This window comes from Ctenocephalides felis, unplaced genomic scaffold (assembly GCF_003426905.1).
Source record: "Ctenocephalides felis isolate EL2017-DRISC unplaced genomic scaffold, ASM342690v1 CF-g0.4_SCAFFOLD_01886, whole genome shotgun sequence".
In the NCBI taxonomy this organism is placed as follows: domain Eukaryota; kingdom Metazoa; phylum Arthropoda; class Insecta; order Siphonaptera; family Pulicidae; genus Ctenocephalides; species Ctenocephalides felis.
The window spans coordinates 78,663,681-78,677,275 of NW_020538040.1; the positions used below are offsets into that span (position 1 = coordinate 78,663,681).

The 13,595-nt window shown below is 38.9% G+C and overlaps 2 protein-coding genes across 2 annotated transcripts in view; both read right to left on the bottom strand.

Moving 5' to 3' along the window:
* The window catches only part of LOC113375402 (collagen alpha-5(IV) chain-like), a 27,617-nt gene extending 15,932 nt beyond the window's left edge, over nucleotides 1-11,685 (bottom strand). The window contains exons 1-14 of the mRNA XM_026615338.1: nucleotides 10,899-11,685; nucleotides 10,267-10,374; nucleotides 10,154-10,195; nucleotides 9,468-10,076; nucleotides 7,756-7,863; nucleotides 7,646-7,687; nucleotides 7,016-7,567; nucleotides 4,249-4,356; nucleotides 4,139-4,180; nucleotides 3,472-4,065; nucleotides 1,732-1,839; nucleotides 1,615-1,656; nucleotides 869-1,537; nucleotides 51-764 (exon numbers count right to left, since the gene is read on the bottom strand). Coding sequence (XP_026471123.1) covers nucleotides 51-764; nucleotides 869-1,537; nucleotides 1,615-1,656; nucleotides 1,732-1,839; nucleotides 3,472-4,065; nucleotides 4,139-4,180; nucleotides 4,249-4,356; nucleotides 7,016-7,567; nucleotides 7,646-7,687; nucleotides 7,756-7,863; nucleotides 9,468-10,076; nucleotides 10,154-10,195; nucleotides 10,267-10,374; nucleotides 10,899-11,685 — 4,525 coding nt within the window. The remainder of the gene's footprint in view (nucleotides 1-50; nucleotides 765-868; nucleotides 1,538-1,614; nucleotides 1,657-1,731; nucleotides 1,840-3,471; nucleotides 4,066-4,138; nucleotides 4,181-4,248; nucleotides 4,357-7,015; nucleotides 7,568-7,645; nucleotides 7,688-7,755; nucleotides 7,864-9,467; nucleotides 10,077-10,153; nucleotides 10,196-10,266; nucleotides 10,375-10,898) is intronic.
* LOC113375404 (collagen alpha-1(I) chain-like) overlaps nucleotides 11,682-13,595 on the bottom strand; it is a 24,610-nt gene continuing 22,696 nt past the window's right edge. The window contains exons 12-17 of the mRNA XM_026615339.1: nucleotides 12,963-13,526; nucleotides 12,770-12,877; nucleotides 12,665-12,706; nucleotides 12,187-12,582; nucleotides 11,807-11,914; nucleotides 11,682-11,734 (exon numbers count right to left, since the gene is read on the bottom strand). Of these exons, the coding sequence (XP_026471124.1) occupies nucleotides 11,682-11,734; nucleotides 11,807-11,914; nucleotides 12,187-12,582; nucleotides 12,665-12,706; nucleotides 12,770-12,877; nucleotides 12,963-13,526 (1,271 nt within the window). The remainder of the gene's footprint in view (nucleotides 11,735-11,806; nucleotides 11,915-12,186; nucleotides 12,583-12,664; nucleotides 12,707-12,769; nucleotides 12,878-12,962; nucleotides 13,527-13,595) is intronic.

Consider the following 13,595-nt stretch of genomic DNA (forward strand, 5'->3'; position numbering starts at 1 on the left):
TAAGATATATATATATATATATATATATATATATATATATAATGTAATACCTGTTTTTACAGGAGTTGCAAAGCCACTTAGACCCTTTTGACCAACAGGTGTTTCTGAACCTTTCGTACCGAAAACGTCACCAGGTCTGCCCTGACCACCTGAACCAAATAAGCTTCCTCCACTGCTCGGTAATTTTCCAATACTTCCAAAACTACTTGGTATGCCTTGAGTCACTGGACCGCCCGGACCTTTTGGGCCTCCAGAACTTATTGGACCATAAGGTCCTTTTAGACCGCCGGGTCCGCTGGGACCGCTGGATCCGCTGGGACCGCTGGGTCCGCTAGGACCGCTTGGTCCTTTTGGACCGCCGGGTCCGCTGGGACCCCTGAGTCCGCTGGTTCCGCTGGGACCGCTTGGTCCTTTTGGACCGCCGGGCCCGCTGGGACCGCTGAGACCGATAGGACCGCTGGGTCCGCTGGGACCGCTGGGACCGCTGGGTCCGCTAGGACCGCTTGGTCCTTTTGGACCGCCGGGCCCGCTGGGACCGCTGAGACCGCTAGGACCGCTGGGTCCGCTGGGACCGCTAGGACCGCTGGGTCCGCTAGGACCGCTTGGTCCTTTTGGACCGCCGGGTCCGCTGAGACCGCTGGATCCGCTCGGACCGCTTGGTCCGCTAGGTCCGCTAGGTCCGCCGGGCCCACTTGGACCGCTGGGTCCTCTTGTACCACCTGGTCCGCTTGAACCACCTGGACCAAAACTGCCAAACCCGCCACCTTTGAAATAAATTATAAACGTACGCTTTATAATTAATATCATATATTTGCAGATTTTTTAGAAATGGCGAGTGTTTTTAGACCACTAAAGCCACTCACAATACCTGGGCCACTTGAACCTCGTAAATCTTCTGGCCTTACTCCAGTTGAGGCTCCTGGAGATCTAGAACCGTCCTTCACTGGAAGATACCCTCTCTGGATGGTACCGCCTAAACCATCTGGTCTACTTGGCTTACTCTGACCATAGGGGCCAACTAAACCTGGAGCTTCAGGGCCGCCGAAGCCTCCAAGGGCTCCTGGTCTGCCGCCATCGACTGTGCCAAAAGGGCTTTTTGTGCTACTCGGTGGACTCCGAGCACTGCCTGGAATATTTTGAGCAAATGGACCACTAGGTGTTTTTGGAGCACCTGGTATATTTGGACCACCTAGACCAACTATGCTTTCTGTGCTACCCGGAAATTTTCCAGGATATCCAAAGCTGCTTGGAACACCTTGAATGGCAAGACCACCTGGAACTTTTGAACCTTCCGTACCTGTTGGACTACTGGGTCCGCTTGGACCACCGGGTCCTCTTGGCCCACCGGGTCCTCTTGGCCCACTGGGCCCGCTTGGCCCACCGGGTCCGCTTGAACCACCGGATCCTCTTGGACCACCTGGACCTTTTGGCCCTCCCGCGCTACCAACGCCCTTTGGACCTCCAGGTCCACCCAATCCTGACGGACCACCGGGTCCCTCAGATTTTCCAGGTGCACCGTAACCGCCAAATCCGCCACCTTCAAAGAGAGTTACAAAGGCATGCTCTTAATTAATGTTATTATGTAAGAAGTCGTATTTGTTTTTCATAAATCACCTGGACCACCTTGATGTATGTAATCTTGTGCCCCTGGTCCATCTAAAATATTGTTTTATATATTATTTATTTTATGTAAATATCACTGTTATTACTAACTGCTCTTCTAATAATTACCTGGTCCAACTTGATGAACATATTGACCGTCATTATCGGATTTATATCGCCCACTTTGATCCGATTTAACTTTATCCGGTCTATATTGACCACTCTCAGATGGGATGCCTAAGAATAAATAATATAATTAAAAAATTATATTAATACTTTACTAAATTACTGGCATTATAGTATTAATGGCATATTATTGATCTTTTCAGCATGACAATACTTGATGTTCATACTATGTTGAAATCTTATTTTGTTAAATAATGGAAAGAGTAAAGTTGTATGTAAATTTCCATTGTATCAAACAAATAATCAAACTAATTCGTGTAAGTTATAGTAATTGTCCAAAAATCGTTTTGTAAGATTCGTAAAGACTCTTGCGATCAGACATGGTAAAGTGTGTGTGATCAGCTAACAAAGTTGATGTGAGGCATTAAATGCTATATAATTGATTGTAAACGCCGATTAAACAGAAAAGTAGCTAAAAGCGCCAACGTAAAAAATCCGCAAGAAAAAGTCAAACTTTTTACTAAATTCTATAGTTGTTCTATCTATGAGTGGATTCAAACTGTAATCGTCCTTGAAACATATTGAATGAAAATAATGTGTTAGAAAACGAAGCAATAGATCTTTTTATATTTTTCCGCATTCTTCACCTATTGTATCGTTTTATAACCCATTATTTTCATTTATAAATTACTAGCTGTACCCCATCATGTGTTGCTGTATTATATGTACATATAAATAGAAATCTTAACAAAAACGCAGTTCTATTACATCCAGAGTTTAATATGGAAAATAGCGCTCGTATCTTTCGCGATTTATTGTTGTGTTGACCTATATTAGATGCATCATCGAGGAAAATATCCCATTAAGCATCACAACATATCAGCTTATAAAAATATAAGCATTTGACAGTAATTAAGTAATTACACTGTAAGAATCAACCATCATATATTACAGCAGTTTATAACACATTATCAGACAATCAATTCACGACACATATTCAAAAAATATCTCAGTTATTGACTAAATATAGAAATATGGTTTTGGTTATTTTTACTCAAAAAATGTTCATCTGTCTCCTTTTACCCCATAGGCGGCAAACACATCCATTGTCTTATTTTTAATTATAAGGCATTTTTTCTACATAAAAGCTACATTATTCACCCTATGCCAATTACAAATTTTATGGAATTTTTTTTACAAATGTTATACCTAAATATTCATGCTGGCCAACCCTCACTCTGAGTTTGTGATTAAAGAGTGAAACTGGCACCAGATGTATTTTTTAATTACGTATTATAGAAAAATGGTACAAAATTTAAAAAAAATAGTGGTGACCAACCCTTAACAATTGGATTCAATAAAAATATGCGTAAACCTGTCCGGAATATATTTAAAAATTTACAAAAAATTCACGGCGATCTAATGTTTTCGATTGCATAACGAATAAAAATAAAATAAACAATCAGTGGTAGGCAGCCAACCCTAATACCGGCTTTGTAATAAAAGGGTGAAAGTGGGGCTATATTTACTTTTAATTACGCGTTATAAAAAAATTGGCCCGAAATTAAAAAAAACGTCAATGGTGGCCAAGTCGCTTAACACATGGGTTCAATAAAATTATGTGAAAACCTGCCGGGGATATACTTAATAATTTCCCAAAATTTCACGCCAATCCGATGTATAGTTTTTGAATCAATAAAGGACATACAGATAGACATACTTAGATTTTTGTGCTTGGAATACCTTGAACGCCAAGGCCACCTGGACCTCTTAATCCGCCGGGGCCACTTGGAACACCGGAACCTCTTGAACCACCAAAACCTGTTGGACCACCTTGCCCGCTTGGACGAGAGAGTCCACTTGAACCGCCTGGAATTTTTGGACCGGCCACGCCTCTCTCAGCGGATTCTCCGGGTCTTTCAGATCTACCAATTCCTGTGCTACCCGGTAATTTTCCAAAAGTTCCAAAGCTGCTCGGGATACCTTGAATGCCAGGACCAACTGAACCTTTTGGGACACCTAAACCTGTTGAACCACCTAGTCCACTTGGACTACCTGGTCCTTTTGGACCAACTGGACCTTTTGGACCACCTGGACCTTTCGGACCACCAGGACCTTCTGGACCACCTGGACCACCTAAACCTTTTGGACCACCTGGACCTTTTGGACCACCTGGACCTTTTGGACCACCCAAACCACTTGGACCATATGGTCCTTTTGGACCATCCGATCCTCTCGAATCGCCAACGCCCTTCGGACCCCCAGGCCCACCAAATCCTATCGGACCTCCAGGTTCTCCAGGTCTTCCGAATCCACCGTAACCGCCAAAGCCGCCATCTATATAATTGATTATAAATGCCATATTAATGTCATGTAACAAGTTACATGTATTATTAGTAACACAAATCACCTGGACCCTTTTGATGTATGTAATCTTGTGCTCCTGGTCCATCTGAAGTATTGTTGTATTTAATTTAAGTAATTATTGCTGTAATCACCCTTTACCATATTAATAATTACCTGGTCCAGCTTGATGAACGTATTGACCGTCATTATCTGGTACATATTGTCCACTTTGATCCGATTTAAACTTATCTGGCGTATATCGACCACTCTCAGATGGGGTGCCTAAAAATGAACAAAATAATTATTTCATTATATTAGTACCTAACTAAATTACTGACATCATAAACCACATTTTTTGATCCTTTTGATAATATAATTTTGTTAAACACAGCAAAGAATAACGTTTTATAGAGTCTACTTTTGGGTTAAAATAATAATAGGACAGAAGTTATTAAGCACCAAAAAAACATAACTAAAGGTGCTTGGCATCGTGCGTTCATTTCTGGAAATTTCCGTACAGTAATTTGTACGTGTGTGTTACCATATGTTACCATTGAATGTGTGGATAGGGATACCATATTTCGTCCATAATTTCAGTCGTACGGATTAACCGATTTGAATGATAAGTTTTAGGCAAAAACAGTTTCAGCGGTTTCGGAAATACGTAGCAAAAATTGCAGTTATTAAGAAAAAGAATCCTCTTAGGATAATTTAAGGAACCATTTTGGTTGTCTCGGCAGTAAAAGAAAATATTAGTTTTTGGGGAAGGATTTTTTTTTTAAATATCAAAAGAATTTTTATTTAATTACCAAAATATATATTTTTAATTTTAATTTCAGCTAAAATTCTAAAGCTCACTTATATATTTCAAATAAATAATTTTAGTTTTGCAATTCAGTTTATATAATCTTAGAAATATGAGATTAGGTTTTTTAATTCTCACTCCGCTTGATAAAGTTTTGTTTATTTACTTTCGACGTAAACGTACAAATAATAAAAGTTACAATATTTATAATAATCTATTTGAAAACATTTAAAATTCCTTGAAAATTTCATTACGGTACGGCAAGTTTCAGCAATGTGCCTTAAAGCACGATGCCATGCAAACCTGGTTTATATAGGCAAGAAATAAAGTCAAATTTTCACAATCAGTATATTAAAAATGCACGACGTATACGTGCGTGCTAATAGAGCTCATCAATCGAAGGAACAAATTGCAGAAACAACCGCAGCTCAACGAATCAGAAGAGAAACATTCGTAGACATTATATATTAAGAATAAGATCTGCGCGAGAACGGCATAGAACCATATTTATACTTTATCGAATTAGGCGAACAGAACAATGTCCAATTTTAATTTTTATGCGGGAGATGTATATGAAGAATACAGTTTTGATCGAAGATTTATGCGGTTTAACTTCAAATTTCCCACTTAGTCATTATAAAATGCCATCACCTAATCGACCGTCTTATGATTTATTTAACACTGATTTTTAACGAGAGAAACTATACAATAGCAAATAATGGGCCTTTGCTGACAGCCAAACAAAAAATGTTTATAATCACATAATGCTGACCGTTGATCCTAAGCAAGGTGTATTTTTTTCTTAGGCTCACCAGGTGCTAAAGATACGATCCTAACAAAAGACTGATGAGCAACTGCATGGTCAGGCATTGCTGCTACTTTGTTTGTCTGTACAAACAGCACATTTAATATTGAAACTTTCCATTAGACATTCATAACGAATCAAACGCAATGTGTAACATTAAAAAAGCGGAATGGCTACTGTGTTGTAAAAGAATGCAATTATAATTTGAGATAAAAGTACTATGGCCCATAAATGTTCACTTGAAGCATTTCGTATAACTAAGCCAGATTTGAAAGGCAACAAGAAACATTTCGGTGATACTGCTTTAATGGAGTCTAATTATTATCGGCAGACTTCACTAATTATTCCTCACTATACTTTTTTCTGCTTAAATAATTACGCATGCTTAAAACAATTTTCATGAACAAGTCAAAATAATTTAATCATAAATATGAATAACTATAAATTACTCAACCACAGAAATGCGTGACTGTCAGTTAATATATATATATATATATATATATATATATATATATATATATATATAAGGCTGAATCCCTTTTTATTTCCTTAAATTCCTCTTGTGTTAATAAACGCAATTCATCCCACCTTTTACATGACAGTTACCAGCTAATTATTGATTTTATTAAAAAAACAAAAAATTAATTTGCTATCTCCTTATATTATTTTTTACATTTTTGTTTATTCTTGTTCAAACTTTTACATGTTTTGCTTTTTCCTTTTGATCAAATCCACTTCAACCACTCTTGTACGAGGCGTTCGTGCCACTTGCAATTGTCCTTCGAATATTCCCCTCCCATTCCTATCAATACGCCTAGTGAAATATTACAGTCTAGTATTTTGCTCGGTATGGGCGTGTTTCTCGCTTCATAATGTTACATTTCAAAACTTTTAGTCAAATTAGTTTTCAAATCTTTTAATTATTCATAATTTTTTCCAAAAAAATGTTTTTTTCTAATATGTTATAAATTTTTTTTTTTAAATAAAAAATTTTTTTGAGTGTTTTTGTCCTGTGGTGTGTATAATGTTTCTCTATGTTATAATTAATCTTGGTTAATTTGGTGTTTATATTAGTTAATAAAATTTTCAAATTGTTGTAGTTGCTGAATGATGCCACGCATCTTGTGTCGAAACGCATAAATAAAAGTTTTTAATACTTTTTACCTTTTTTATTTCGACGAATGGGCTGCTAGTTACATTGAAATATGTTTCAACGTCGAAAAAACCATCAAGATATATATATATATATATATATATATATATATATATATACGTGTATATATATATGTGTGTGTGTGTGTGTGTTTGTGTGTGTGTGTATATTGTCATACCTGATCTTGCGGGACTACCAACGCCACTTGGACCTATTTGACTACCCGGTGTTCTTGAACCTTTCGTGACAAATACGTCACCAGGTTTGCCTAGACCACTTTGACCAACAGGACTTCGTATGCTACCCGGTAATATTCCAGGAGTTCCATAGCCAGGTCCTTTTGGACTACCGGGACCTCTTGGACCACTGGGTCCACTTGGACCACCGGGACCTTTTGGACCACTGGGTCCACTTGGACCACCGGGACCTCTTGGACCACCGGGACCTCTTTGACCACTGGGTCCACTTGGACCACTGGGTCCACTTGGACCACTGGGTCCACTTGGACCACCGGGACCTCTTAGACCACTGGGTCCACTTGGACCACCAGGACCTCTTGGACCACTAGGACCTTTTAGACCACCGAGGCCGCTTGGAGCACCAAGGCCACTTGATCCGCCTGGACCTTTTGTACCGCCCGCGCCTCTTGGACCTTCTGCACCACCGAATCCAGTCGGACCCCCGGGTCCTCCAGGTCTTCCAGATCCGCCGAAACCGCCAAACCCGCCACCTTCAGAATAAATGACAAAAGCACGTTTTATTAGTAATGTCATTATGTAACAAGTTATGTGTATTATTCCTTAATTACCTGGACCTTCTTGGCGTATGTAATCTTGTGCTCCTGGCCCATCTGAAATATCGTTATATTTATTTTAAATAATTAATGTTATAAGCATTCATTGCTATATTAGTAAATACCTGGCCCAGCTTGGTGAACATATTGACCATCATTATCCGGTTTATATTGCCCACTTTCATCCGGTTTATACCTATCTGGTCTATATTGACCACCTTCAGTTGCTGCACCTAAGAATAGACAAAATAATTAGTTAATTGAATAATTACTTAACTAAATCACTGTCATCATTATTCACATTTATTGATCCTTCTACCCGGCAATACATTTATTAATTAATGCTAAGAATGAAGATTCATTTACTCCGCTAACTTAACAGGAATTATTGCATTCAAGTTCTTAAGCATCATAGAGATTATAATGACAATTTCAACATTGGATCAATTCTAGTAGCACGTACACATACACACATACACACACATATACATATATATATATATATATATATATATATATATACTAGATGACCCGACAGACGTTGTCCTGTACCCACATAATTATTGTTTATCGAATTACTATTTACACCAATATATAAGTGATGTTAAATGTAGAACTGCTTCAAATAAAATGATGATTCTTAATTCCAACAGTTAATACTTTAATTATCCCTTTAACAAATATTAAAATATGTTCAATAAAATTTTATATTAAAAATTATACACTGAGAACAAATTTATTTCCAATAGCTCAATTTATTTTAATACCAAGGGTTATAAAATTTTTTTAGTCATACCTGTAGATATGGATGTATAAATAAATGATTTTTTGTTTATTCGCGACTTAAACATTGATTTTCCAAATTTATCACACAAAAAATCATCGTCTGCCTTTATGATTTATGGTCATAATTTATGGTGATAACATAAGAGATTTATTATAATTTTCATTGATGTAATTTTGTTCATTACATGATTTTCGTTAAAAGGTATATTTTTAAAGATATTAGCAAAAACGATGAAAAACGCAAAAAAGATACGAATTTTCAGTATCCAGTAACTTGAAAAGTATTTGCTTTTTTGAAAAACATTATTAAACATTTTACTCTTCTAATTAGTTCTTTTATCGATATCCGACGTTATTTTGAAAAAAGTAAAATTACACCACAGAGAAGAAATGTACTCCCCCCGGGAAGTGGCAAAAGAGTGTAAATTATTTTTACTTTTAAACTTGAGAGTAAGATGAACCTAATTCCAAAATTCCAAATTTTCGTCAAATCTCGATTGACTTGAGTAAATATTCCGTATCCAATGACAAACATATGAATTTTTGACACAATAAAACTTCTAAATAATTTTTTGAAAAAGTAAATTATTTTTGTATTGTGATTCAGTAAATTAAGGCAAAACACGACTGCATTAGTTAAAAAATAATAATCAGTCAAATTAATTATAAAGGGTATATTCACTGACAGTCTACAGCCGCCAGGCGCATGCGCAAACTGTTTATGTGCCAAATATATAATGTATCTTATATTATTTTAATTGACAGCAAATGACAGTCTTCATTTGTTTTTAATGTCAAACAATGCCCCAAATATTTTCAATGTCAATCAATGATAAGCGTTTTTTTGTAATTTTTTCTAGTTATTTCTACAATCTAGCTATATTTCTGTGAATCAAAAAATCCTAAAAAAATCCCTTAACAAACTACAGAAAAATTTATGAAAATCTAAATAATATTTTATGAGAGATTAACATTTCATACCCCATTACAGAAGAATTGTATATATAAGATATATATATATATATATATATATATATATATATATTCATACCTGTGCTTGCAGGGCTTCCAAAGCCACTTGGACCTTTTTGACCACCCAGTGTTGTTGAGTCTTTCGTGCCAAAAACGTTATTAGGTCTGCTTTGACTACCTGTAACAACTGGGCTACCTGGGCTACCTGTGCTACCAGGTGAAATTCCAGGAGTTCCAAAGCTACTTCGAATACCTTGAATTCCAGGACCATCTGGACTTCTCAAACTTCCGGAACCTGTTGGACCACTGGGACCTCGTGGTTCGGTTAGACTACCAGGTCTACTTGAACCACCTGGTTCCTTTGGACCGCCAGCACCTTTCGAAACTCCTATAGTACCTGGACCGCCAAATCCTGTAGGACCACCTGGTCCGCTTAGACCACCAGGTCCTCTGGGACCACCTGGACCTTTTGGACCACCTGGACCTTTTGGACCACCTGGACCTTTTGGACCACCTGGACCTTTTGGACCATCTGGACCTTTTGGACCACCTGGACCTTTTGGACCACCTGGACCTTTTGGACCACCTAATCCACTTGAACCACCTATGCCATCTGGACCACCAAATCCTGTTGGACCTCTGGTTCCTCCAGGACTTCCGAATCCACCGGAACCGCCAAACCCGCCACCTTTAAAGTAAATTACAAATGCCTGTTTCATACATAAAGTCGATATGTAACTAGTATGTGTCTTATTCATAAATTACCTGGACCCTCTTGATGTATGTAATCTGGTGCTCCTGGTCCATCTGAAATATAGTTATATTTATGTTAAATATGTAAATAATGCTTTAAAATTGATTACTATACAAAACAATACCTGGTCCAGCTTGATGAATATATTGACCATCATTATTAGGTTTATATTGCCCACTTTCATCCGGATTATACTTATCTGGCCTATATTGACCACTTTCAGATGGGAAGCCTGAGAATAAACGAAATTATTAGTCTATTATTACTTCACAGGTATTGATCCTTTCAGCTAGGCAATACGATGGAATTCGCATTATGTTTACTTAAAATGATTACATTTAGTTAAATAATTTATATATTTATAAACCTCTAGACTACTAAACCGATTTTAAGTTTGGTTTGCTCACCATGTGCATTTATATCCAACTTGACCGATAAACAATATTAGAAATAACAATTCAAAGTTGATATATTGAATTATTGGTAATTTTTCCAACTAATTTTTATGGTCGTAAATTTATAAATACAAAATCCATTTAAATGACAGTAAGTGTTAAAATCTAATCATTGATGCAATCTTTGAAAATAAATTAATTGTTTACATTTCATTTGCTCACCGTTTGCATTTGGATAGTGAAAAGTCCAAAAGATATTATAAACCTAAATTAAAGAATTTTATAAACGCACACACATACATATTATATATATATATATATATATATATTTATATATATACACATATATATAGTGTTATACCCGTTTTTGCAGGACTTCCAAAGCCAGTTGGACCTTTTTGACCACCCGGTATTTTTGAATCTTTGGTGCCGAAAACGGGTCCTGTGCTACCCGGTAATTTATTAGGAGTTACAAAGCTGCTTGGGATACTGCCAGGACCACCAGGACCTTTCGGGCCACCTAAACCTGTTGTACCACCGTGTCTTTGTGGCCCACTTGGTCCGCTTGGACCACCAGGTCCTCTTAGCCCACTGGGTCCACTTGGTTTACCGGCACCTCTTGGGCCACCAAAACTGTTTGGAATACCTTGTCCACTTGGACCAACTAATCCTCCTGGACCTCTTGCATCGACCGCGCCTCTCGGTCCTCCTATTGCACCAGGACCACCATATCCTATTGCACCGGGTTCTCCAGGCTTTTCAAACCCACCAATTCCTGTGCTACCCAGTAATTTTCCAGGAGTTCCAAAGCTGCTTGGGATACTTTGAATGCCAAAACCGCCAGGACCTTTCGAGCCACCTAAGCCCGTTGGACCACCGGGACCACTAGGCCCATTGGGACCACTGGGTCCGCTAGGACCACCAGGTCCACTTAGGCCACCGAAACCGCTTGGCCCACCTAAACCTATTGGACCGCCCGAGCCACTCGGACCTCCTATGCCACCTGGACCACCAAATCCTATCGGACCCGCGGGACCTCCAGGGCTTCCGGATCCACCAAAACCGCCAAACCCTCCACCTTTGGAGTAAATTACAAAGGACGCTCCATAATTAAGATCAACATGTAACAAATTATGTATATTATTCATAAATCACCTGGACCCTCACGATGTATGTAATCTGGAGCTCCAGGTCCATCTGAAATATTGTTACAATTATTTTAAATGTGTAATTACTGCTGTAATCATTAGTTCCTACTCATATCATTACCTGGCCCAGCTTGATGAACATATTGACCATCATTATCTGGTTTATATTGCCCACTTTCATCCGGTTTATATCTATCTGGCCTATATTGACCACTTTCAGATGGGACGCCTAAAGATGAACGAAATTATTAGTTTAATTATACTTCACATATATTGATCCTTCTAGCTAGGCAATACGGTATTGTTCATATTCTGTTTACAAAATATTTTGCTGAATAACACTATTTTTAGAATAATTTTAGTCTTCCGTTTGAAACGAACAATTGGATTTAAGTTTGTAAGCACCAAAAACAGCAATTCTGAGCACGCCTATACAAAAACATACCAATACCTATATATATATATATATATATATATATATATATATATATAATGCCATACCTGTTATCGCAGGACTTCCAACACCAGGACCACCTACACCTTTCGGACCACCTACACCTTTCGGACCACCGGAACCTCTTGGACCACTTGGCCCACTTGGACCACTTGGCCCACTTGGACCACTTGGCCCATTTGGACCACTTGGCCCACTTGTAACGCTAGGCCCACTTAGACCACTAGGCCCACTTGGACCACTAGGCCCACTTGGACCACCGGATCCGCTTGGACCACTGAGCCCGCTAGGACCACCAGGTCCACTTAGGCCACCGAAACCGCTTGGACCACCTGAACCTTTTGGACCGCCCGCGCCTCTCGAACCTTCTGTGCCACCTGGACCACCAAATCCTATCGAACTCCCGGGTCTACCAGGTCTTCCGGATCCACCAAAGCCGCCACCTTTAAAATAAATTATAAATGCACGCACCATAATTATTTTAATTATGTAAAAAGTTATATGTATTATTATAAATCAAATCACCTGGACTTCCTTGATGTATGTAATCTTGTGCTCCTGGTCCACCTAAAATTATTTTATATTTATTTTATGTAATTATTGCTGTTATTAACGTTATTTAATTATTACTTGGCCCAGCTTGATGAACATATTGACCATCACTGTCCGGTTTATATTTCCCACTTTGATCCGATTTAAACTTATCTGGTCTATATCGACCGCTTTCAGATGGGGCGCCTAAAATGAGCGAAATAATAAGGGGTGTTCATATTGACTTGAAATTCACATATATATATATATATATATATATATATATATATACCAGTTCTTGCAGGACTGTCAGAGCCACCCGGTGTTGAAACTTTCGTACCCTTAGAAGCCCCAAACTGTTGTGGCTCTTTGATAAAACCGCCTGGTCTAATTAAGCTTCCTGTGCTACCCGGTAATTTTCCAGCACTTCCAAAGTTGCTTGAAATACTTTGAATGCCTAGACCACCTAAACCTGTTGGGCCTCCTGGGCCTGTTGGACCAGCAGCCCCTCCTGGACCACCAGGCCCACTTGGACCACGGGGTCCTCCTGAACCACCGAGCCCACTTGGACCACGGGGTCCTCCAGGACCACCGAGCCCACTCGGGCCGTGGGGTCCTCCTGGACCACCGGGCCCACTTGGACCACCTAGTCCGCTTGGACTACCTGACCCGCCGGGACCACCGGTTCCGCTTGGACCACCTATCCCACTTGAGCCTTTTGGACCGCCCGGGCCTCTCGAACCTCCTATTCCAGCAAGACCACCAACGCCCTTTGGACCTCCAGATTCACCGAATTTTATCGGACCTCCGGGTCCTCCAGGTCTTCCCGATCCACCAAAATCGCCAAACCCGCCACCTTTAAAATACAATAAAAATGCACGCCCCATAAACAATGTCATTATGTAACAAATTCATATATATCATA